At 40.8% G+C, this 24,322-nt stretch overlaps 1 protein-coding gene across 2 annotated transcripts in view; it reads left to right on the top strand.

The window, feature by feature from the left end:
* The window catches only part of LOC126473459 (ubiquitin thioesterase trabid), a 114,074-nt gene that overhangs the window by 53,218 nt on the left and 36,534 nt on the right, over nucleotides 1–24,322 (top strand). For both annotated transcript variants that reach the window (XM_050100521.1, XM_050100520.1), the window contains exons 6-7: nucleotides 12,979–13,223; nucleotides 22,807–23,030. In XM_050100521.1, the coding sequence (XP_049956478.1) occupies nucleotides 12,979–13,223; nucleotides 22,807–23,030 (469 nt within the window). The remainder of the gene's footprint in view (nucleotides 1–12,978; nucleotides 13,224–22,806; nucleotides 23,031–24,322) is intronic.

Here is a 24,322-nt window from a genome sequence, read left to right as displayed (position 1 = left end):
AAAAGAAAAATTTGGAGTAGGTATTAAAATCCATGGAGAAGAAATAAAAACTTTGAGGTTCACTGATGACATTGTAATTCTGTCAGAGACAGCTAAGGACTTGGAGCAGTTGAACGGAATGGACAGTGTCTTGAAAGGAGGGTATAAGATGAACATCAACAAAAGCAAAACGAGGATAATGGATTGTAGTCAAATTAAGTCGGGTGATGCTGAGGGAATTAGATTAGGAAATGAGACACTTAAAGTAGTTATGGAATTTTGCTATTTGGGGAGCAAAATAACTGATGATGGTCGAAGTAGAGAGGATATAAAATGTAGACTGGCAATGGCAAGGAAAGTGTTTCTGAAGAAGAGAAAGCGTTTTTGAAGAAGAGAAATTTGTTAACATCGAGTATAGATGTCAGTGTCAGGAAGTCGTTTTTGAAAGTATATGTATGGAGTGTAGCCATGTATGGAAGTGAAACATGGACGATGAATAGTTTGGACAAGAAGAGAATAGAAGCTTTCGAAATGTGGTGCTACAGAAGAATGCTGAAGATTAGAAGATAAGATGGGTAGATCACGTAACTAATGAGGAGCTATTGAATAGAATGGAGGAGGAGTTTGTGGCACAACTTGACAAGAAGAAGGGACCGGTTGGTAGGACATGTTCTGAGGCATCAAGGGATCACAAATTTAGCATTGGAGGGCAGCGTGGAGGGTAAAAATCGTAGAGGGAGACCAAGAGATGAACACACTAAGCAGATTCAGAAGGATGTAAGTTGCAGTAAGTACTGGGAGATGAAGCAGCTTACACAGGATAGAGTAGCATGGAGAGCTGCATCAAACCAGTCTCTAGACTGAAGACCACAACAACAACAACAACAACAACAACAACAACACACCAAAGGGCCCCAGCCTTTGCAGCACTTTTTCTTCCATGCTGTATGTCTGTCCTCTTGCTATTCTTTTTCCCCTCCCTTGGGGTAAATATCTGTGGTATTATTGGGAACGTTCTGCATTCTGTCGCTGACCTGCAAACATTCTCAACTTTCTTTTTGGTTCCCTTTTCCTTTCTTTGTTTCCCTTCTCTTCTCGTTCCTCCGCTTCGGCATTTGAAGGTCCTCTTTTGTCTTCTTCCTCCCTGTGCAGTCATGAATGCTAGCCCACATGTCTGACGCAATACAGGTGACTGGGTAACACGTAATTCCGAGGCCTGGGTCGACAGGTAGGGTTTGCACCTACCCCCTGGTACAGGCCAGGCTCAGGGAGCCTGAGCTGTAACCTTCCCAAATTGCCAGTTGGCCTCTCCTTCAGGTGTTCGTGAGCTGTTACCTAAGTGTGAACAATCACCTAAGGCTGGTGCGCTCCCTTGTGAACGAGGCTCCCAATTGGAAGGAGCACGGCATCGGAGACGCTGGCAGTCGTGGGGGATTTCCTCGCAATGAATCAATCATCCTCTCCATCAATGTCGACGAAACATAAACGTAAAGGCTACTGATTCTAAGACCTTTCCCACTGCAGCATGGTTCCTTGTGGAATCGTGTACTGAAGACGGTCAGTCCTTCGCCACGGTCAATCTGTTTATTACAGAATGGCACTTTGCTTTTGGAGACGGCTTCTGATTCTCAAGCACAACTACTACTTGCTGCCTCGCTTCTCCACGGTTACCCTGTTTGTGTCGAGGTACATAGAACTTTGAATTCTTCCCCTGGTTTAATTTACACCAGGCTGCTTGAGGGTCTAATCGAGGCTGAAATACAATCTTACCTCTCTGATCAGGGTGTCATTGCCGTCCATCGTGTAATGGAAAAGGTCGATTCCTCCTTGGTGCCCGCCCACACTGTTTTCCTCATCTTTAATAGGGCTGTGATGAGGCTATGGAATTATCATAGTCTGGCTGTACATTCCAAATCTGATGTGCTGTTACCAGTGTCATCATTTCAGCCTTACTCGAACTTGTTGTTGACACCCAGCCAAATGCCTAACCTATGGCAGGGATGCACCTCCTTGCTGTATCAACTGCAATGACGGATTTGCCGTCTCCTCCCGGGATTATCCCGTGTATCTAGATGAGCGAGTTGTTAAAGAGGTTCGGGTAAAGGAAATAGTGCCTTACCCAGTAGCTCACAAGTTACTGACTAGTCACAAACTCTGTGTTCTGTTTGGCACCTATAGTTCAGTTCTTGTTACCCTTCACTCCATGAAGGACATGGCCATGCATACATGCGACCTCAAATTTGGCTCTGATGTTGTGAAGTTGCCCAGTGTCAAGGTAGCATCACTGTACCCCCTTCCTGCTGTGCAACAGACCATCAATTTCTCGCCTAAAGGGGCGAAACTACCCCCTACACAACCGGCAGGCAGGAAAGGACAGAAGGAGTACTCCCGAGAAGACTTCCTCCGTCCCTCCAGCCAAACAACACCCATGTCTTCCTCTAACCAGAAGACCTCGAAGATGTCCGCTAAAGACAAATGGTCTTCTCCTTCACCAACTCGAAAATTCTGCTAGACGGTGTCGCCATGTGGTCACTTAGCCCGGCTGGCCTCTATCTCGCCAGTGTGCACCACCAACTGTTTTTCAGTGTTGGACTCCACAGACCGACCGCACAAGCGTGCCGATGCTTCTGTGGACCCCATGGAGCAGGACCCTCCTGCTTATGTGCCCTGTAATAGCAACTCTCCATCAGCTGTCCCTCGGCAGCCACCGAGTTGACACCTCTTCGTCTCTCCCTCCTCATAACTGTCCTCCAATGGAACGTTCGCAGCCTTCAGTCCCACAAATAGGGTTTACAGCTGCTTCTAGCATCGTAGCATTCCCTTGTACTCTCCCGTCAGGAAACAAAATTGCGCCCTCAAGACCGCTTTGAGCTTTCACATTACTTACCGATTCATTTTGACCTTCTCCCTGAGGTTGGTGTCCCATCTCATGGGGGCTCCATGTTGCTCATACGGGATGACCTTCATAGTCAACCCATCTCCCTGACTACCCGTCTTCAAGCTGTTACCATTCACCTTTTCCTTCCCCACCTGGCTTTCTCCCTCTGTACCATTTATGTACCTCCATCCTTCAGCGCCACCAGGGCAGACTTCCTTCAGCTTATTGGGCAGCTGCCTCCTCCGTTTTTGCTACTCGGTTGCTTTAATGTGCATCATCCCCTTTGGGTTTCTCCCAGGACCTGCCAGAGAGGCGCCCACTGGGCTGACCTTAACCAACTCAACCTCTTCTGCCTTAACACTGGAGCACCCACTTTTCTTTCTGACTCCTCGCACACCTATTCCCAATGGGATCTATCCTTTTGCACTGTCCAGCTTGCCCATCGTCGTGAGTGGTCTGTTCTTTCTGACGCCTACTCGAGCAACCATTTTCCATGTGCTCTCCGTCTGCTGACTCCTACTCCATCTACGTGCATGCCAAAATGGCAGCTTACTAAGGCTGACTGGCAGATTTACTCCTCCCTGGCGACCTTCGCAGAACAAGATTTTCTCTGTTGTGATGACCAGGTGGACTCTCACCAACATTATCCTTATTGGACTGAGGCATGCCACGATGCAATTTGCACATGGAGACGTGCTGTCTGCATTTTTAACCGCCACCCTTCGGAAAACTGCATTCGTCATAAACAGGTGCGTGCAAAGTGTCATCGACTTCTTTGGAATAGCAAAAGAGCTAGTTGGAATTCATTCACTAGTTCTTTTTACAGTTCCACACCTTCCTCTGCCATGTGGGTCAACCTCCGACGGCTCTGTGAAACCAAGATCCAACCCCCATTTCTGGCCTGATGTCATCGTGGATCCTATTGCTATCTCCAGCACCTTGGGCCGCCATTTTGTGGCAGTTTCGAGCTCTTCCCACTATCACCCTGCCTTCGTCCATCGGAAACGAGTGGAGGCGGCTTGGGCCATACCCATCTCTTCTCCAAATCGTGAGTGTTACAATACTGCCTTCACTATGAGGGAGCTAGATGATGCTCTCAGTTCATCCCGGTCTTCTGCCCCAGGGCCAGACGCTATCCACATTCAGATGTTGCAGTACCTCTCTATTGTGGGCATGTGCTTTCTGTTTAATGCATAGAACCGTTTCTGGGCTGAGGGCACATTTCCTGGATGCTGGTGTGAAGCCACTGTCATGCCCATACCTAACCCCAGTAAGGACAAAAACCTCTTCCTAGCTACCGCCTCGTCTCTCATACCAGCTATGTTTGCAAGGTGATGGAACGTATGATTCATGCCTGGCTGATGTGGTGGCTCGAGTCTTGCCATTTACTCACGAATGCACAGTGTGGATTTCGAGCGCGGTGTTCTGCAGTTGACCATCTTGTTACTTTGTCCAACCATGTCATGTTTGCTGCGGAAATCCCAGATTGTGGCTGTGTTTTTCGATTTTGGAGAAGGCCTATGACACCTGGTGGAGAATTGATATTCTCTATACTCTTTACACATGGAGCTTCCGTGGGCACCTGTCCTGTTTTCTTCAGGCCATTTTACAAGACCGAGTTTTCAAGTTACGTGTAGGTTCTTGCCTTGTTGGACACCTTTATTCAGTTAAATGGTTTACCTCAGGGTTCCATCCTGAGCGTGATCCTTTTTGCTATCTCCACTAACCCTTTAATTGCCTGACTCCCGCCAGCGTCTCCAGCTCCCTTTTTGCTGTCATTTTGCCATCTATTGCAGTTCTCCCCGGACCTGTCTCACTGAGCAGCATCTTCAGCGCTGTCTTGACTGGCTTCACTCCTGGTGCATCTCCAGTGGCTTTCACTTTTCCACTGACAAAACCGCCTGTATGACTTTCTGGCAGAGCGCAAATGGTTTCTCCCATCGTCTCTACATCTTGGGCCTGTTGCCCTTCTGTTCATTGACACTACGAAATTTCTGGGGCTCATGCTCGATATGAAACTCTCTTGGTCCTCCCATGTCTGTTACCTGGCAGCCCACTGTACACAGTGTCTGTGTCCTACGTTTCCTCAATGGTACTTCTTGGGGTGCCGATCGAACCACCCTCCTCTGTTTGTAACAGTTCCTTGTCAGGTCGAAACTCTACTATGTGTGCTTTGTTTATGCATCTGCACGCCCATCCCTTTTACGCCGTCTCAACATCATGGCATTTGTTTGGCCATGGGCACCTTTTACACAAACCCGGTTGAGAGTCTGTATGCTGAAGCTGCTGAACTACCACTGTTCTGCCACCGTGACTTTCTCCTCAGCAGGTATGCGTGCCATTGGTCTGCCATGCATGGCCACCCTTCCTATGCCTCCTTCCTTAATGATTACTTGGATCGTCAGTATAGGGCTTGTCCCTCTTCTCTGTTACCTCCTGGAGTCAACTTTCGCCACTTTCTATGGCGGCTTAACTTCACGCTACCTGCAACTTTCCCCATGGGTGTGAACTCTTCACCATTTTGGCTTTGTGAAACGGCCCACGTTAACCTTGGCCTTCATTTGCTTCCGAAGGACACTACTTCAGCCTCGGCCTATCACCTTCAGTTTCTCGACATTTGCATGGAACTTAGCAATAGTACCTTTGTATACACTGGTGGCTCTCGGACTGACCGTGGGGTCGGGTGTGCGTTCGGCATTGACACCTGTGTTTTTCAATATTGGCTTCCAGCACTCTCCTCAGTATTTACAGCTGAGCTTATCGCCTCGTATCAAGCCACGGGGTTCATCTGTTGACACAGCCTTCCCAATTGTGTCCTCTGCTCAGACCCACTCAGTGCCCTCCAAAGTCTCTGGTGCTGTACACTGCTCATCCCTTAGTGCAGCGGGTCCAAGATAAATGTCACTTGCACACTCTTGGTGGAGCCAATGTCCTGTTTCTGTGGGTCCCTAGTCATGTCGGTCTGCCAGGAAACAAGGCTGCTGATGCTGCTGCCGAGGCTGCAGTCTTCATACCTCAGCCCGCGAGTACCTGTATTACCTCCGATGATCTGTGCATTGCCGTCTGTCAGGAGGTCGTGTCCCTTTGGCATCTCCAATGGTCCTCCCTTCACAGGAATAAGCTTCAGCTTATTAAGCCTCTCCCAGCACCTTGGATGACCTCCTCTCGGCCCTCCCGACGGGAGGAGATTATTTTAACTGCTGCGTATTGGGCACTGCTTTTTTAGCCATCGACATTTGCTCGGTGGCACTGCCCCACTACTTTGTATGCATTGTGCCCAAATTTTAACTGTCCTCACTTCCTGCTGGAATGCCCTTTTTTTACCAATTTACGTTCCAGCTTGGGTTTGCCATCTGTTTTATCAACAGTTTTAGTGAATGACACGCGGGCTGTCGACTGCGTTTTACTTTTTCTCCACTGAAGCAATATGGCATAGGCCATTTAATTTTTAATTTTGGACCTCCATTTTTGTACTTTTTTTTTTAAGCCCTTTCTCCACATTCCTTTTTAACTGTCTCCTATTCTGTCCCTTGGGATTGACATATAGTCATTTCCCTCGTCTCTGTGTTTGTGTTCTATAGTTTTGTTTTAGACGCTTATGGCCCCAGTTGTTTTTTGGACCCTAAAACAAAACAGGAGCATTTTATGTGAACATGTTGCTGTTTTTTGGCATACACATTGGTCTGAACTTCCCGATAATAAATTACGGGGCATGAAACCTCTTCCCTGTGCTTGGACCTCTACCTCCCGGCCTCGTCGTCGAGTGGAGGTAATTTTAAATAGACTCCGGATTGGGCAGTGTCTTTTTAGCCATCGACATCTTTTAAGGGGCGATCCTCCCTCGCTTTGTCCCTGCTGCTCTCAACCATGGCCTGTGAGCACCTTTCACTTCAGTGCCCCTATTTTAATCAGCTATGTGCCCATTTACAGCTGTCGCCTGACATATCCTCCCTTTTAGCAGATGACACATGCTCAACCCATGATGTCCTTGGGTTTATCAGTGTCAGTGAGATGACATCGGTCATTTGTAGCTCATTTCGGGGAAAACAGCCCCCCTTCAACAGCAGTTTTCTAAGATTTCCCTCCGTTTTTAGTTTCTCTCCTTCTTGAGGAGTTTTGCTCCCATTGCTACTGATTTAAATTTCGGTGTTTTACCCTTTACTAAGCCACAAAATGGGCGCTTATGACCGTAGCAGCTATGCGCCCTAAAACCAAAACCAAAAATTAAAAATTGCAAATAAACAGCCAAATATTTATTTCATCTTTTGTTCTCTTATCGAGCAGAAAAGTTAAATAACACTGAATATTGCAGAAATACTCTATTACAACCATAACAAAGTTCCAGAATGTGATAACAACGCTAAGTTGGTGGGGGGGAGAAAAAAGATAATAATTAGCATGCAGCGAGGCGAACCTGTGGGCAGAACGTCCTCTGCCACATGTCTTGTCAATCAGGGGAACACAAAGAGATGTTTGGTGATGGAATAGGAAAATATAAAGTCCTCTGAGGAGTCTACTTTTATACTGTTCACCACCATAGGATATGTGTGCATACCAAGGAATGCGTGGGAAGTGTACAATACAGACTGTTTTCGGCCATCTCTAATGCGTGATGGGGTATCTGCAATCGCTTGCATAGTCATATTGTGGTTTTCAGTTGATCCTATTCACCCACCGAAAGTGAAGGGAACTGGGTCATCCAGGCCATGACACCTATTATGTAGTTGTGAACCGAGATTTTGTGTACTGCTTTTATATCTAATATCATGAACTTTTGCCAATTTTTATTGTTTTATATACATTCTGTTGGTAGCAATTGCTGAAGGTTTGATGCAATGTGACGAAAGGATGTGGGTTTTAAGGGAGAGGGTAAGGAGTCATTCCAATCCCCTTACCCTCTTCGTTAAAACCCACATCCTTTTATCTTTCCCTCTCCTTCCCTCTTTGCTGATGAAGCAACCTTGGGTTGTGAAAGCTTGAAATTTGTGTGTGTGTTTGTGTGTTTTTTATTGTCTCTATCAACATACCAATGCTTTCGTTTGCTAAGTTACAGCATCTTTGTTTTTATATATGTATTTACTTAAAACAGACACTTTTGTCCATAGGTATTTTTGGTGCTGCTCACTTTGTCTTTTTTCCCAGGCATTATTCTCGTGTTTTCTGTTTCCATCATCCAAATAAAAACTCTTTACTTTTTGCACTGTATCATGTGCCAGTGTCTTTCCTCTTTTCTGCTCAGCCATAGATAAAATACCCGTGTCCATTAAAAAAGCTCTTGCTTGTCTTACCAAATATTCAGAAACCTGAAATTTGGAACTGATGTTCTGTCGAGACCAAGTTGGCGGCACAAGAGTAAATAACTGAATTTTTTCATGATCATTTGCATATTAAATTTTCTGTTTGAGTTTGTCCACGAGTTCATCATGATGTTTTGCCTTTTCTTCCAGTTCTGTTAAATTACTGTCAGGGATGGTGCTTGCATCAGCAGCCAGCTCAACTTGATATGAATGTGAAATTTTAGTTTTCAGAGCCCCGGCTGCTGATTTCAATTTTCGTTTGGCTGCTGCATGCCAACTATGCCGAGCAACTGAAGGCAGCTTTGGAGGAGATACTCCTAAGCTAGTTAAGCTAGTATTGAGCACAGATTTTTCATGAGTCTGGACCTTCACATTACTGTCATTTATGTAGTCTGGTGATGAGTCGTCACTTGCTTGTTTTTCATTAATAAGTTTCATACAGGTTGGGCACATTTTCTCCCCAGGAATAACGCTAAAGCCTCTCATTTTGAAGGTCTTTGCTTTTTCTAAAATAATTTCACTCAATCCAGATGAAACAGATCATTTATGACATTTGAAGGGATCACAACAAATTTTTTTATGCAGAGAGAGAATCTGCACAGGTACCTGTCTTTGTGTTTAATACACACGCAAGAAACACTTAAACCACAGTATGAACGACTTTGCTTTGCCATAATAAAAGTTCCTGTTCTTCATGGTGAGTTCATTCACACAAGATAGGGCATTATCACATATATCTTGCAGATACTGCCAAAGAAACCACCGCCTACTTATACTTTCCATACTGCTTCAGCCATAAAACCAATTGTTGTTGTTGTTGTTGTTGTTGTTGTTGTTGTGGTCTTCAGTCCTGAGACTGGTTTGATGCAGCTCTCCATGTTACTCTATCCTGTGCAAGCTTCTTCATCTCCCAGTACCTCCTGCAACCTACATCCTTCTGAATCTGCTTAGTGTATTCATCTCTTGGTCTCCCCCTACGATTTTTACCCTCCACGCTGCCCTCCAATACTAAATTGGTGATCCCTTGATGCCTCAGAACATGTCCTACCAACCGATCCCTTCTTCTGGTCAAGTTGTGCCACAAACTCCTCTTCTCCCCAATCCTATTCAGTACCTCCTCATTAGTTATGTGATCTACCCATCTAATCTTCAGCATTCTTCTGTGGCACCACATTTCGAAAGCTTCTATTCTCTTCTTGTCCAAACTATTTACCGTCCATGTTTCACTTCCATACATGGCTACACTCCATACAAATACTTTCAGAAATGATTTCCTGACACTTAAATCAATACTCGATGTTAACAAATTTCTCTTCTTCAGAAACGCTTTCCTTGCCATTGCCAGTCTACATTTTATATCCTCTCTACTTCGACCATCATCAGTTACTTTGCTCCCCAAATAGCAAAACTCCTTTACTACTTTAAGTGTCTCATTTCCTAATTTAATTTCCTCAGAATCACCCGACTTAATTTGACTACATTCCATTATCCTCGTTTTGCTTTTGTTGATGTTCATCTTATATCCTCCCTTCAAGACACCATCCATTCCGTTCAACTGCTCTTCCAAGTCCTTTGCTGTCTCTGACAGAATTACAATGTCATCGGCGAACCTCAAAGTTTTTATTTCTTCTCCATGGATTTTAATACCTACTCCGAATTTTTCTTTTGTTTCCTTTACTGCTTGCTCAATATACAGATTGAATAACATCGGGGAGAGGCTACAACCCTGTCTCACTCCTTTCCCAACCACTGCTTCCCTTTCATGCCCCTCGACTCTTATAACTGCCATCTGGTTTCTGTACAAATTGTAAATAGCCTTTCGCTCCCTTCAGAATCTGAAAGAGAGTATTCCAGTCAACATTGTCAAAAGCTTTCTCTAAGTCTACAAATGCTAGAAACGTAGGTTTGCCTTTCCTTAATCTTTCTTCTAAGATAAGTCGTAAGGTCAGTATTGCCTCACGTGTTCCAGTATTTCTACGGAATCCAAACTGATCTTCCCCGAGGTCGGCTTCTACTAGTTTTTCCATTCGTCTGTAAAGAATTCGTGTTAGTATTTTGCAGCTGTGGCTTATTAAACTGATTGTTCGGTAATTCTCACATCTGTCAACACCTGCTTTCTTTGGGATTGGAATTATTATATTCTTCTTGAAGTCTGAGGGTATTTCGCCTGTTTCATACATCTTGCTCACCAGATGGTAGAGTTTTGTCAGGACTGGCTCTCCCAAGGCCGTCAGTAGTTCCAATGGAATGTTGTCTACTCCGGGGGCCTTGTTTCGACTCAGGTCTTTCAGTGCTCTGTCAAACTCTTCACGCAGTATCGTATCTCCCATTTCATCTTCATCTACATCCTCTTCCATTTCCATAGTATTGTCCTCAAGTACATTGCCCTTGTATAGACCCTCTATATACTCCTTCCACCTTTCTGCTTTCCCTTCTTTGCTTAGAACTGGGTTTCCATCTGAGCTCTTGATATTCATACAAGTGGTTCTCTTATCTCCAAAGGTCTCTTTAATTTTCCTGTAGGCAGTATCTATCTTACCTCTAGTGAGGTAAGCCTCTACATCCTTACATTTGTCCTCTAGCCATCCCTGCTTAGCCATTTTGCACTTCCTGTCGATCTCAGTTTTGAGACGTTTGTATTCCTTTAGCCTGCTTCATTTACTGCATTTTTATATTTTCTCCTTTCATCAATTAAATTCAATATTTCTTCTGTTACCCAAGGATTTCTACTAGCCCTCGTCTTTTTACCTACATGATCCTCTGCTGCTTTCACTACTTCATCCCTCAAAGCTACCCATTCTTCTTCTACTGTATTTCTTTCCCCCATTCCTGTCAATTGTTTCCTTATGCTCTCCCTGAAACTCTGTACAACCTCTGGTTCTTTCAGTTTATCCAGGTCCCATCTCCTTAAATTCCCACCTTTTTGCAGTTTCTTCAGTTTTAATCTACAGGTCATAACCAATAGATTATGGTCAGAGTCCGCATCTGCCCCTGGAAATGTCTTACAATTTAAAACCTGGTTCCTAAATCTCTGTCTTACCATTATATAATCTATCTGATACCTTTTAGTATCTCCAGGGTTCTTCCATGTATACAACCTTCTATCATGATTCTTAAACCAAGAGTTAGCTATGATTAAGTTGTGCTCTGTGCAAAATTCTACCAGGCGGCTTCCTCTTTCATTTCTTAGCGCCAATCCATATTCACCTACTACGTTTCCTTCTCTCCTTTTTCCTACACTCGAATTCCAGTCACCCATGACTATTAAATTTTCGTCTCCCTTCACTATCTGAATAAAACCAATATTTGTTGTAAATAATTCAAAAGATGATTGATGTAACCTAAAAAGTAGTTAAATAATGAAAAATCATTCTATCCCATTATTTCATTACAAAAATATTTTACATTATTATTGTAACATTAGGGGACTTACTTTTGTTTTCGAATGAATAGTTAAAAACTGCAACAATTGAATTTTTAACCAATAATTGACTCTGGGTACAACTCAGTACAAGAGCTCATAACTGCATGCTCAGTGAACACATGACTGAAAACAAAGGGACTGGATGATACAATACATGTAGTGGCAATAAAACAGTGTTATCAGGTATGATTTGTTCCTAAGGAAATCCAGTGTAGCTAACTTCAGCAATTTAGTGGTGGCATGGTAGTCACGAATTAGTAACTTCAATATTTCTTTCATGATAATGTTGTTTTTCACACTTCCCATTACTTCTACAAACTGATTCTTTTTGTGTGACATAATGAAATATTTATAATAAGATTGTAAATTTTTCAAAGGTATCTATGAGGGGGCAATATCTTTAAAAAAATATAATCTATGCATGGATTTTGTTTAAAAGAAATTATTTACGATTGTTTTTTAGCTGTAGATGACGGATATTCACTACAAGAAGCATGATTATAAAAATATAAACCTTCCTCTTTAACTAAAAAACATTCAATATTCCACTGTAAAAAAACTGTAGGAACTATTGCATTTTTAAATTACAAAGCATCTTCTCTGTGAAAGCTTGAATTCCTAGTCTGTACAACTTCTTTTTGTCATAAGAGAAAAAGTAATTGACGTGCAACATTTACATTTTGGAAATGTGAATTTATCTAGGTAAACTTCCACTACTCAAAATTACAACGATTTTCATGACGATGGGTGTCATTTCCTAAAATTTCTGGATGATTTGGCATGGAATGACCCGACTAGTAATGTGTGTTAAACCATCTAAGGTGCTCATAAAATGTCAAGAGGCTGATTTCCAGAATAAAATTTAGTTCTCCAAGGCCGTATCTCCACTCATTCTGCTGTTAATGTCTAGGGTTGGTTTCATTAATATTTAGTAAGTAACCACTTGTAACATGCTCTGCTTTGTTTATTCATTCCCCCATTCCACATCTTTTTTGTCCCCCTTTAAACTGTTGGATCAGTAGTGACACATCATTCAACAGAAAGATACTGTGGTTCCTAATGATAGAGGCTTGTATGAGAAATTAGCCCCGATGCTGACTGAGATATATGAACTCCGAGCAAATTTTAACATGGAAATATTTTCTGAACTCCCCCACCCCCCCCCCCCCCCCCCACCCCCCCCCCACCCTCCTGTTTGGGACATCTTGTGACCACAAAATACAATTTATTGGTGACACTATTGCTTTGGGACCTTTTTGAAAAGAAGAGCTTTATACAAGAGTGATAAACTTTATTCATTAGACATCTAACAAATTTCATGTGTAGCCAAATAAGTTCTAAATGTATTGGTCAGTAGGTAATCGACTGGATGTATTACTCTGAATAAAACTGATTTGTAGCTTCTACCCTCGCTGGAAGGAGTATGAAGCTATCCAGGCTCAAATGCTGGACTTCAGCCTAGAAGAGGGCCAGTGGGAAGAGGACTGGGCTGGCCTGCTGTCTCTGGCAAGTCAGCCGGGAGCGAGTCTGGAGCAACTGCACGTCTTTGCGCTTGCCCACATCCTGAGAAGGCCAATAGTTGTTTACGGTGTGAAATATGTTAAGAGCTTCCGCGGAGAAACAATTGGATTTGCAAGGTTTGAAGGTAAAGATTGAATTTATACTTTCTCTGTTCAAAAAGAAATGTACTGTTGTCTGCAGGAATATTCGTAATGGTCATGTTCTATAACTCAGCAAATCCTTAAAAAGGTTGTATTTGTTTGATGTAGTTGAAATATTCGTAGACATTAAACAAATGCTGTGGGATAATATCCTTAGATGTGACTCAGTGGCATACTACGAAAATGCCAGACTAAAAATCTGGGGCTCAAACCCCTGTTAGTCCACGAATCCTTTTTTTCTGTCACTTATTGTTTCTTTAATCTCCAGCAGTGATTTTTTAACGTGATAAATGGTAAGTTGCACCATGGAATATAGTCTGTGTTAAACTATAGCTCCCTCTGTAACAGGTAGTCATTCAGTTCATAGATCAGAGGAAGACAATGGCATCATCTCCAACCAGACCGTCCACAGGGAACCATTGCTGTATTCAAACCGTCCTTTGAGTTTGTGACAGCTTTGTACTTCATTTTCAAGTATCCATAGTGAAAATTAAATATTAGGCAATTTTAATTTTTTAAAATTGTTTATATTTTTAATGTTATTTCATCAGTATCCATGTTATTTAATACAAACAACTTTGTTACTTTGTAGTAGAATAACCAGGTATGAATCTTGAATCTAAAACTTTTGTATTTAGCAATACTTGGGTTAATAATGGAAGTTATACTTGAGTTCAATTTTTTATTTATTATTTGTTCAGTAATTGTTATCCGTTGCAATACTTAGGTTGAACGACCAAAAATTATTGCACAGTAACAGGTGTCTCATGATTGGCTGATGGAATTTCATTTGTGACTACAGATAATTAACCATACAGATAATTAACCATTTATCAGCACAAGTGCTGGTACCTTTTTCAAACATGTCACAGCTATATGGGAGACACCTTCTGTTGTCACATACTGTCTTTAAACCGGACAGTGTGATGAATGTCAGCTGCTATGAAAAATTCTTTCACTCTGCAAACATCGTGGAGGAACTTCAGGTGCAGTGCCTATTTTGAACTAAAACTACAGAAAAGAAAGTGACACCACAAGTACCCCACTGGCCCACGTGATCACATAAATAACTGGGTGCTATGTCTTTGACCCTTACAGAACAAATCTCATATTCAGATTTCATTGTAGATTCCGGTAGGGTAGTTCTACCAATGCCCACCTGATTCACTTTGGAAACTAACATAAAAAACTGCCTTCACTCACTACCAACATATCTACTCTGAAAAGCCTAAAACGTTGTTTGGATGCACCATACCCTTACTATTCTAGTTGTGTAAGACTTAAGAGGTCCCTCCTGATTTTTATTCAGAATTTTTGTGTCTCCTTAGCCCTTCCCTGTTAAAGTAGGCACTTCTGACAGTCTTTGCCATGCAAATGGAAATGAAGTCTCACAATTAAAGATAGTGTGTCCTGCAGCTGCTACCAACAAGCTATATACTATAAAAAGATTCTACAACTGAGTATAGAACTTCATATAGAACATCCCACAGAGAATCTTTTCCTTTTGCCAGTTGTGCTTCACTTATACGAGAATGACTCCTCGGATATATTCTTAAACCAGCTATTCCATCTTATTCCAGTTGTGGTGCTATTTTATCTACATTTACATACATACTCTTCAAATCTCTGTGAAGAGCATGGCAGATGGTACTAACCATTGTACCAACTGTTAGGGTTTTTTCCCATTCCATTTGTGTATGGATTGTAGGAAAAATAATTTCAAAAATATCTTTGTGTGCATTGTAATTAGACTAATTTTGTCTTCATGGACCATAACAGGAGTGATATGGATGAGGATGCAGTATATTCGAAGATTCATCACTTAAAACATAGTAGATGGGTCCCAGTTTTACTCGTGTTTTGCATGCTATTTGTTACAGAGGGATCTCAAGATAACTCATATTTTCTACACACTATCTGTAGGTGCCATCTGCTGTGATATATTTTAACTACTTTTTCTGTTTAGGTGTTTACACAGGTAATCAGTGTGTCAAGCTTGCTTGCATTATGTGTACTTTATGTTTATTAGCATTTCAATATTTCACATAGTTACTATTTTCATCTTGACGTGCCTTCCACTCTTACAGATGAGCCTGTTCAGAAAACAGAATGAAATAAACAAATCTGAAATACTATTGGAGATTTTTGACCATGATTATTCAGATGTTCCTAGTGAGAATGAAAATGTGGATGACTATATTTTTGTGGATCTGAGTATGATTCCAATGATGTTGACATTGTTAGACATGTAAGAGTAAAAAGTGACGTGTTTTCACGATTCCTTCAATAACAATGAAGGTGATACCATTCTGTGAATTACTCATTTTGTCATAATGTTAACCCTGGCTATGCCAGTGCACGAGTGAAGCTAAGGCACCAAGCCAAATGTGTTAAAACTGTTTCTTCAAACTGTGTCAATAGACTTTAGCAAGATATTTGCTCTGTGTTAAAGTGTCAGCCAGTTCCGGTTTTTTTAGCCTTTTGATGATGCTCTTCTGTGAGCCAAACAAACCTGTGATTATTCATGGTGCACTTTGTTGTACGCATTCATAATCCTCTGTTAGTCCTAAGTTTTGACTGCGTCTTCCCAGTATGCCATAAATGAAACAGACTATCACCCTCACAAATTGTTATACCTCGATATCCATAAAAATTGACTGATTCCAGCTGTGACTTAAGGATATTGAAGCCATCTTATAAAGAAGATATTGTGCAACTCAACCCCTCCCCCCGCCCCCCCCCCTCCTTCATGCACAATGCTTCGTTACAGATAACTACATCTTCGGCAAAAGTTTGAATTTAATAATATTGTGAGCTGGTCTTTAACATACAATGTGAACAGCAGGCATCCCATAATGCTTTTCTCATGTATTTTGGAAGTTACTTTCACTTCTTGTGATGACTCAAAGATAACACGCTGTGCATTCCCTACCAAGAAGGCCTCAGTCTAATCACACTTTTTGTTTCATATGCCACATGATTGTAGTTTCATATGCCACATGATTGTAGTTTCATTAGCAAGCTTTGGTATGGTGCTGAGTCTAAGTCAAATTTTAAAAGAAATCTTTTTGTAAGTGATGAAATATTACATCATAATTATTTTAATCCATGACTTTTGGGAAGTTATGTGATAAAAATGGGGGTTTGATTTGTCATGATCAATGTTTTTGAAATCCATATTGGTAAGCATGGAGGATGTTATTCTGTTCGAGGTACATAATTAAGTTTTGGTTTAGAATATGCTCTAAGATGGCAAAACAGGAGAATGTCTCTAATATTAAATGGTAATTTGGTGGTTCACTTCTGCTAGCCTCCTTATTGATGGTCATGACCTATATTTTCTTCCAACAATTGAGTGCTTATATTGGGGCGGAGGAGGGGGGGGGGGGGGGGAGATCAACTTCATATTATGGTTATCATGGGAGCTAACTGAACTGAAAATTCTATATAGAATCTGACAGCGATTCAGTCAGGCTACAGAGCCTTTTTTAATTTATTTCAGTTATATATCTAATAATTAGAGTTACAACAGCAAAGCACTTACACTTGCTCAGTGTCCTCAGGTCACACAATATGTTCTGTGTAAACAACAAGCCAACAAGACAGTTAGCATGTCTGGACAGTGTTATAACAAACACAGAAAGAAATATGTATGACTAAGGGTTTTTAACACTATGTATGTATCAGATCATGAAGGAATAAGATTCAAATTGCAGGCGAAAAATCTGACAGATCAATGTGAACAATAAGTGCAGTCCAAAAGTATTAAAAAGGTGCAAGGGGAAACTAGTCAAAAGCAGTTGTAGAAGTTTACATCGCTGGTTCACACCTGTCTTCGAAAAATTAAGAACGCAGGCCGTTAATTTCTGTAACAGATCAAAGAACAGCGAAGAAGAAAGACTTCAGTACCTTTGACTAAAGAAGAGGTACAGATCAGAAATTATAAAACTGAAATGCATGGCAAATTATAGTTATATTCAGCAATCACAAAACAAGTGCAAGGCTGCTTGCAGAGTTATCAAATCAGAACTGTGTAGTACTAATAGAATCACTTTCTGCTAACAAAGGACACCCAGTTAAACAAAATGATAGCTATAAATCTGGAATTAATAAGCATCTCGAAAAAACTGGTACTCGTATCACACAACAAACCTATAATATCTACGTTCAAGTGGGCTCAAATTGATGTCCCTGATGCAGTAGCTATAGCAAAATTCAGCAACTCAGAATCAGAAGATTTGTATGGGCTCACAAATTTCATTATTAAAAAATTGCAGAAATTATACTACATCCACTTTCTACACTAATTGGATTTTATGAGTTTTTATTTTGCTGTCTGCTTAAAGTTAACAGTAGTTATCCCTCTGCATAAAAAAAGGAAACAAGTCATGCGTTGATATTACCATAAAGTTTCTCTTGCATCAACATTTTCAAAAATAGTAGAACATTGCATTAACCAACAAATTTGCAAACATTTCCCCTGCAATGGAACACTGACAAACACTCAGCATGGCTTCATGGAAAATTAATCTACATTGAAAACTGTTGAAAATCTTGTTTCAACAATATTCATTGCCTTTGAGGCAAAATCATCTATTGAGGACCTATTGATTGACCTGAGATTTGCATTTGACTCTATGATCCATCATATTCTAATAGATAAACTGAGGTACTATGGCATCTGAGATGCTGAACTCTCTATTGTAGAATCATATCTTGATAATAGGAAGCAGAAAGTACATTTTGATGGTATGAGCTCGTAATTCCTAGATGTTTCAAGAGACATGCCAAGGTTCCATACTGGGACCATTATTGTTCATATTCTACATATATTAATAACCTACCTAGTATCATGTCGCGTACATCTGTTCTTTATATTGACAATACCTCTTTCATTGCAACTGGAAGTGACATAAAAGACCTAAAGGAGCAATGCAGGCCCAACCTAAGAATTTCTAGTGTTAGTTTTAAAGACAATGAATTAACTGTAAGCCAGAATAAAACTGAAAATGCAATTTTTAGTTTATGCAGTACAACAATGATTATACTTGTTTTAAACTTGTGGGTCTTTACTTTGATTCAAAATTCACCTATATGCACTAAATTATCTAGAGTAATTTATCTGTTACATAAACTTAGAGCATCTTTGAGTGGAAACAGGATGCTCAGCTCCTATTACACATGTTTTCATAGCTACTGCATACTCATTTGGGGCAGCTCCGTTGAGGCAAAGAGTGTTTTTGTGTGATAAAAAAAGGCTGTCAGATATTGTTTACAACAACAGTGTATCTTGTAGGCCGCCTTTCAAGAACTGTGTCCTGGGAGCCCCGTGAATATTTATACTTAGTTACCTAATCTACATGAAAGAAAGCCAAGAGAGCTATAAATTAAGGCAATCATTTCATTATCACAATACACATCACAAAGAAAAGAGTGACCAACCCTTTACAAGAAAGATTGACCAAAACTTCGTAAGACTTAGCAACACTCACTATATTTGTAAATATCTTGAAGTAAAACTGTTCAATGCACTGCCACTAGAAGTGCACACTACCTCATCAAGAACCTTCAGAAATGTTCCACAAAATTGGCTTAAAAAGAATGATTTCTATGCCTATAGGAATTTTTTGATTGTCCAAAAGAAAATCAAAACTTTAACTTGAACTCATTGTATGTTTGTATGCAAGTCTACATGTCTAATCATTTTCTTTATTGTTATTATATGTATCATTGTATATTGTTCAAGTTGTACAGACTATTAACATCAATAGAATGCAGAATGCTTGAAGATAAAATAAAATAGTATGTGTGTTGCTCATCTTTGCAGTTGTGTGAGAATGATACTGGGGCAGCACTCCTCTATCTTTAATTGTACAGGAACGATTGAAACTGATTTGTGCGTTTGCTTTACTACTATCAATTTCAGTTCCTTTGTCATCCATGAGCGACTGGTCACTAATGTTGATTTCACTGACAGTCAGTGACACACATTTTAATAGTGCTCCACGTTACTACCATAAGGCAAACTCCTAAGCTAATCGATTCGCAATTTAAGATTAATCAGTGATATCATCCAACCTAGCTGGTCACCCATCACTCACCCCCCCCCCCCCCTCCACTACAGTCTCAGCCCTGTGAGGGAGGGAGGGGGGGGGGGGTCAGCATAAGCTACCCCTGGCTTCTGTGAATGCCTGACAACCTAAATTTCTTACTTGTTGGTTGGTTGGTTGGTTGGTTGCGTGTTCCATTCTTCAAACCCACGGAACGGTAGCCGTCATGATGTGGAACGTGTCAAGTGCACAAGAAATGCACATACAAAACAAAATTTTTTAATAGAAGGAAACATTCCACGTGGGAAAAATATATCTAAAAACAAAGATTCTGTAACTTATCAAACAAAAGTGTTGGTACGTTGATAGAAACAATAACAAATACACACACAAATTTCAAGCTTTCGCAACCCACGGTTGCTTCATCAGGAAAGGGGGAAGGAGAGGGAGAGGATAAGGAGTCATTCCTGTCCCTTTTTGCCCCCAAGGTAAGTGTTTCCACTCCCGGGATTGGAATGACTCCTTATCCTCTCCCTTAAAACCCACATCCTTTCGTCTTTCCCTCTCCTTCCCTCTTTCCTGATGAAGCAACCGTGGGTTGCGAAAGCTTGAAATTTGTGTGTGTGTGTTTGTGTTTGTTATTGTTTCTATCAATGTACCAACACTTTCGTTTGGTAAATTACAGAATCTTTGTTTATAATACAGAGTTAAAGATTAATATTTCTGTTATTTACCCCTTTCCTTAAATGGCACAAATGCATATACTATATTTATATATTTATTTATTCCTATTCATGAATTCATCTATGGTATAGAAGGAGTTGTCAAGGAGATACAATTTCAATTTATTTTTGAAGCTATTACTGCTGTCTGTCAGACACCTTATTTCACCTGATCATTTGTCGAAAATTTTTATAGCAGCATGTTTTACCCATTTCTGTGCCAAAGATAGGTTGAGCAAAGGATAGTGTGTTTCTTTTTTTCTGGTATTATAATCATGAATGTCACTGTTGTTTTTAAACTGGTCCATGTTGTTGAAATCAAATCTCATTAGTGAGTAGATGTATTGTGAGGCTGTTGTAAGAATTTCCTATCTTTTAAAAAGATGCCTACAAGACGTGCGAATATGAACCCCACACATGATTCTGACCGCTTTCTTACACATTTCTCATTTTAATCTAATGGCGTTACCTCACTTCTTTTAATATTTTATTGACCTGCCCATCATGCCAATCTCAGAGAAGAACCAACAAATAGTATTTTGTCATGGGTTCATTTAGGCAGTGTGAGAGCATTATGGGGATGCTCTACAAATCCCAATGATAGAAGCTATAAGAGAGGTATTGTGCTTCACAGAGAGGCTTAGTGTTGGTATTCTGGAAGATTACATTCTAGGAGGATGCTGGTAACAAATTGCTTCCTCTCATAGACATCTCGGAAATGACCCCCATGAGAAAATTATAAAAATTGGAGATAATACGGAGGTCTGCTGAACACACCATTCATGAACCCTCCACAACAAACTGTAAGGTGGCATGCAGACTGTAGATGTAGCTGTCCATCTAGAATAACCGGGGGGCCAGCAGGTTGGACGCAAAATGTGTGCTTACTGCTGCCTCACAAATCCAGGGGACCTTCACTGTTTACAACAATCATCCAAACCCCCCATCCTCTTCCCTTTGTGGTACTTTATACTTGTTTGGTATGTGGTTTCATAGTCCCCTTCCTATGCACCTACTGTCTCCCCCCACCCCCCACCCCCACCCCCCTCCCAAAAAAAAAGATGAGTTCACAGATGTTTTTATTTACCTTTTAGCATGTAGTCTGTCTCACTTCCAATCTGGCTATGAAAATCTTCATTTTGATTTTAATTCTAACAAGTGCACTCGCAAAAGGTGGAAAGTTGCCAGTCAAGTACTGTGATGGTGTTGTTACATAGTACGGTTTGGTATATTATCTTGTGATGTAAGAAGTGTGTTAATTTAATTTGTGATGCTGTTTCATATATACAGCATTCAAAAGTACAAGTGTCATGTGATACTTGTTCAAATAAAGGAACTGGAATAAATGATTTTTTTATGGTACATTGCCAACAGAAATCCATCGAAAGTTAATGAAGGTTCATAAGGAATCTGGTCATTAATTGGCCTGCTCAGAATTGGCAAACTGGTGGCTAAATTCGAACATGTGTAGTTACCTCGAGGGTGATCCACATAATAAAGGTAATCTCAAAACTGTTACCTCAGTTCAAAACATTGGGAAAATATGCAATGTGATACTGGACAAATGGCAGTTAAAGGTGTAAGAAACAGTTAACACCATAGTTACCAGAAGTACTAATTTGATAGGCATTTACAGGTAAATTAACTATGAAGAAGTTGTATGAGAGATCAGCACTCATTATATTGCATGTTCACCAGAAACATATGTTGAGATTGTTTTCAAGAGAAACAAACTGAGCCGGCCGAAGTGGCCGTGCGGTTAAAGGCGCTGCAGTCTGGAACCGCAAGGGGACCGCTACAGTCGCAGGTTCGAATCCTGCCTCGGGCATGGATGTTTGTGATGTCCTTAGGTTAGTTAGGTTTAACTAGTTCTAAGTTCTAGGGGACTAATGACCTCAGCAGTTGAGTCCCATAGTGCTCAGAGCCATTTTTTAGAAACAAACTGATTTTGTGAACTAGTTGCTCGCTGTGGATGAAATGTTTATACACTACCTCATTCCAAACAGAACAGAAATCAAAGCACTGAGTGGAAATTAATAGCCCTCCACTCAGCCTGTCTACTTCATGTGTTGGAAATGTTATGTCTATATTTTCTGTACAAAGAACGGAAGCTTCTTATCGTTTGCGTTCCCTAGGATTAAATCATATCAGATAGATATCAGTAAAGTCTTCTTAGACTTATACTTACACATATACCTCTATACTCATCATATTTTGTCAAGACACCTCATCTTCCCACTAAGCTGTTTTGGCTTGGGAAGACTGAGACATTGGAATTAAAAATTGTTCAGACATTCCTCATATTCACCATATTTGGCACCCTCTGACTTCCACTTATTCCCATATCTAAAGAAATTTTTACTGGAAACCATGTTCAGTCTAACTTGTATATGGATATTATACAGATCTAGCAGCTTCATAGGTCAAGGATGTAATCTACTCAGGTGACAAAATGTTGCACAGAGTGTCTTAACAGAAAAACAGATTGCATAAAAATGAGTGCATTTGAGATAATGAGCCATTGTCTAACAAATTTATAGTGAAAAATGGATAGGATAAAGGTAATTCATTGTATAGCTGAGGTGTTGATTGGTTGACATGCACATACACAAGATTGAAATTGTCACTGTGCATTTGGGCAGTGTCGTCCTTCAGAGCTACTCGACAAAAATACTGATACATATTATGCCTGTTTATTTTGTCCATTTATGTACCCAATCATTACAAGAAAGAACAAGACTTCGATTTTATTAAGGAAATATGTCTTTAATTAGCTGTAAATGCTGTGTTCACAGGTGTTTACTTGCCACTTCTTTGGGATCCCAGTTTCTGTATACGTTCGCCAATAGCCCTTGGATACACCAGGGGCCACTTCTCAGCACTTGTACCTGTGGAACAGTACAGTCCTCTGGGAGCTGGTGCCGGAGCCAATAACCTCAGGGCAGATGAAGTTACCTTCTTGCCTCTCACAGATCGTGACCGGAAACTCCTTCCTGTTCATTTTCTCACACAAACAGAGGTTTGTTATAGTTCCAAGTTTGGATATTATTGTTCTGTGTTTAGTGCCGTTATTGTTTTCAAGTTGAAAGATCTTCTCAACTATGAGGGTTGCCCAGAAAGTAATGCACCCTATTTTTTTAATTTTTATTTATTTATTTATTTTTTTTTTTCTCTCGCAGCCGAAAACCATACTACGAATGTGAAATGTTACGTATGTATTATTTGAAGTCTTATGAGTGAGCGCGCCAAGTTTCTGTCACTTCCAACAGATAGTGTGGCTGCAGCACAGTTTCAAAATGGTGTCTGTAGATGATGTACATTACAAGCAACATGCCATCATTGAATTTCTCATTGCAGAGAAAGAAAATGTGGGGAATATTCACAAACACTTGGGCAAAGTCTATGGAGCATCTGCTGTCGACAGAATTACAGTTAGTCACTGGGCATGGAGGGTGAGGTCATCAGAAGGTGGTTTGGCAGAGCTCCACGATTTACAGCAGTCAGGGAGACCATCCATAGCTGTCACACCCAACAGCCCGAACCTAGCCCGTTTGGACTTCCACTTGTTTGGGCCATTAAAGGATGCCATTCATGGAAGACATTTTGAGGACAAGGGGGAGATGATTCACACATTGAAGCACTGACTTCGCGACCAGGACAAGGGTTGGTACGTGCAGGGCATATATGCACTTGTTTTGTGCTGGTGGAAGGCCTTAGAATGGGATGGAGATTACGTGGAAAAATAGGGTGCGTAGATAAAACACCATACTCTCGTGTGTTTAATTCTAATTATGTTCAATAAAGAATACTTGAAGGAAAAAAATGCAGTGCATTACTTTCTCGGCAGCTCTTATAGAAAGTACATTTCATTTCTCTATGCGAGTTATTTGAGGCTATAGAACAAGATGAGGGCTGAAGGATTGTGAAAAGAAAGAAGGGATGATCCATTGTGATAGAGGACAAATGATGCCAGATGGATCACCCATGTTACAAAGGGAAAAAAATGAAGGTAAGGATTTAACACCTTAAGAATTAAGCTGTTGGAGACTGAGCACAAGCTCGATTGGGAAGTAAAGTTGTGTGAGGCCTCGTCAAAAGAATCTTCCTGCGATATGCCATAGAAACTGTAGGAGTGCTAAATCTTGGTGGCCAAGTAGGGATTTGAAACTCTCTTCTCCAGGAGGTGACTTCAGTACCTTAACAGCTATGCTACTTTAGTCTCCGTTGTTACGGGGAACACTTAGCAGTACTACGAAGCTTATGAGGTACCAAATGCAGAATTAAAAATATGTTTGAGGAATGGAGTACCTC

Source organism: Schistocerca serialis, chromosome 4 (genome assembly GCF_023864345.2).
Source record: "Schistocerca serialis cubense isolate TAMUIC-IGC-003099 chromosome 4, iqSchSeri2.2, whole genome shotgun sequence".
In the NCBI taxonomy this organism is placed as follows: Eukaryota; Metazoa; Arthropoda; class Insecta; order Orthoptera; family Acrididae; genus Schistocerca; species Schistocerca serialis.
This window is presented reverse-complemented; position numbering and strand designations above follow the sequence as displayed.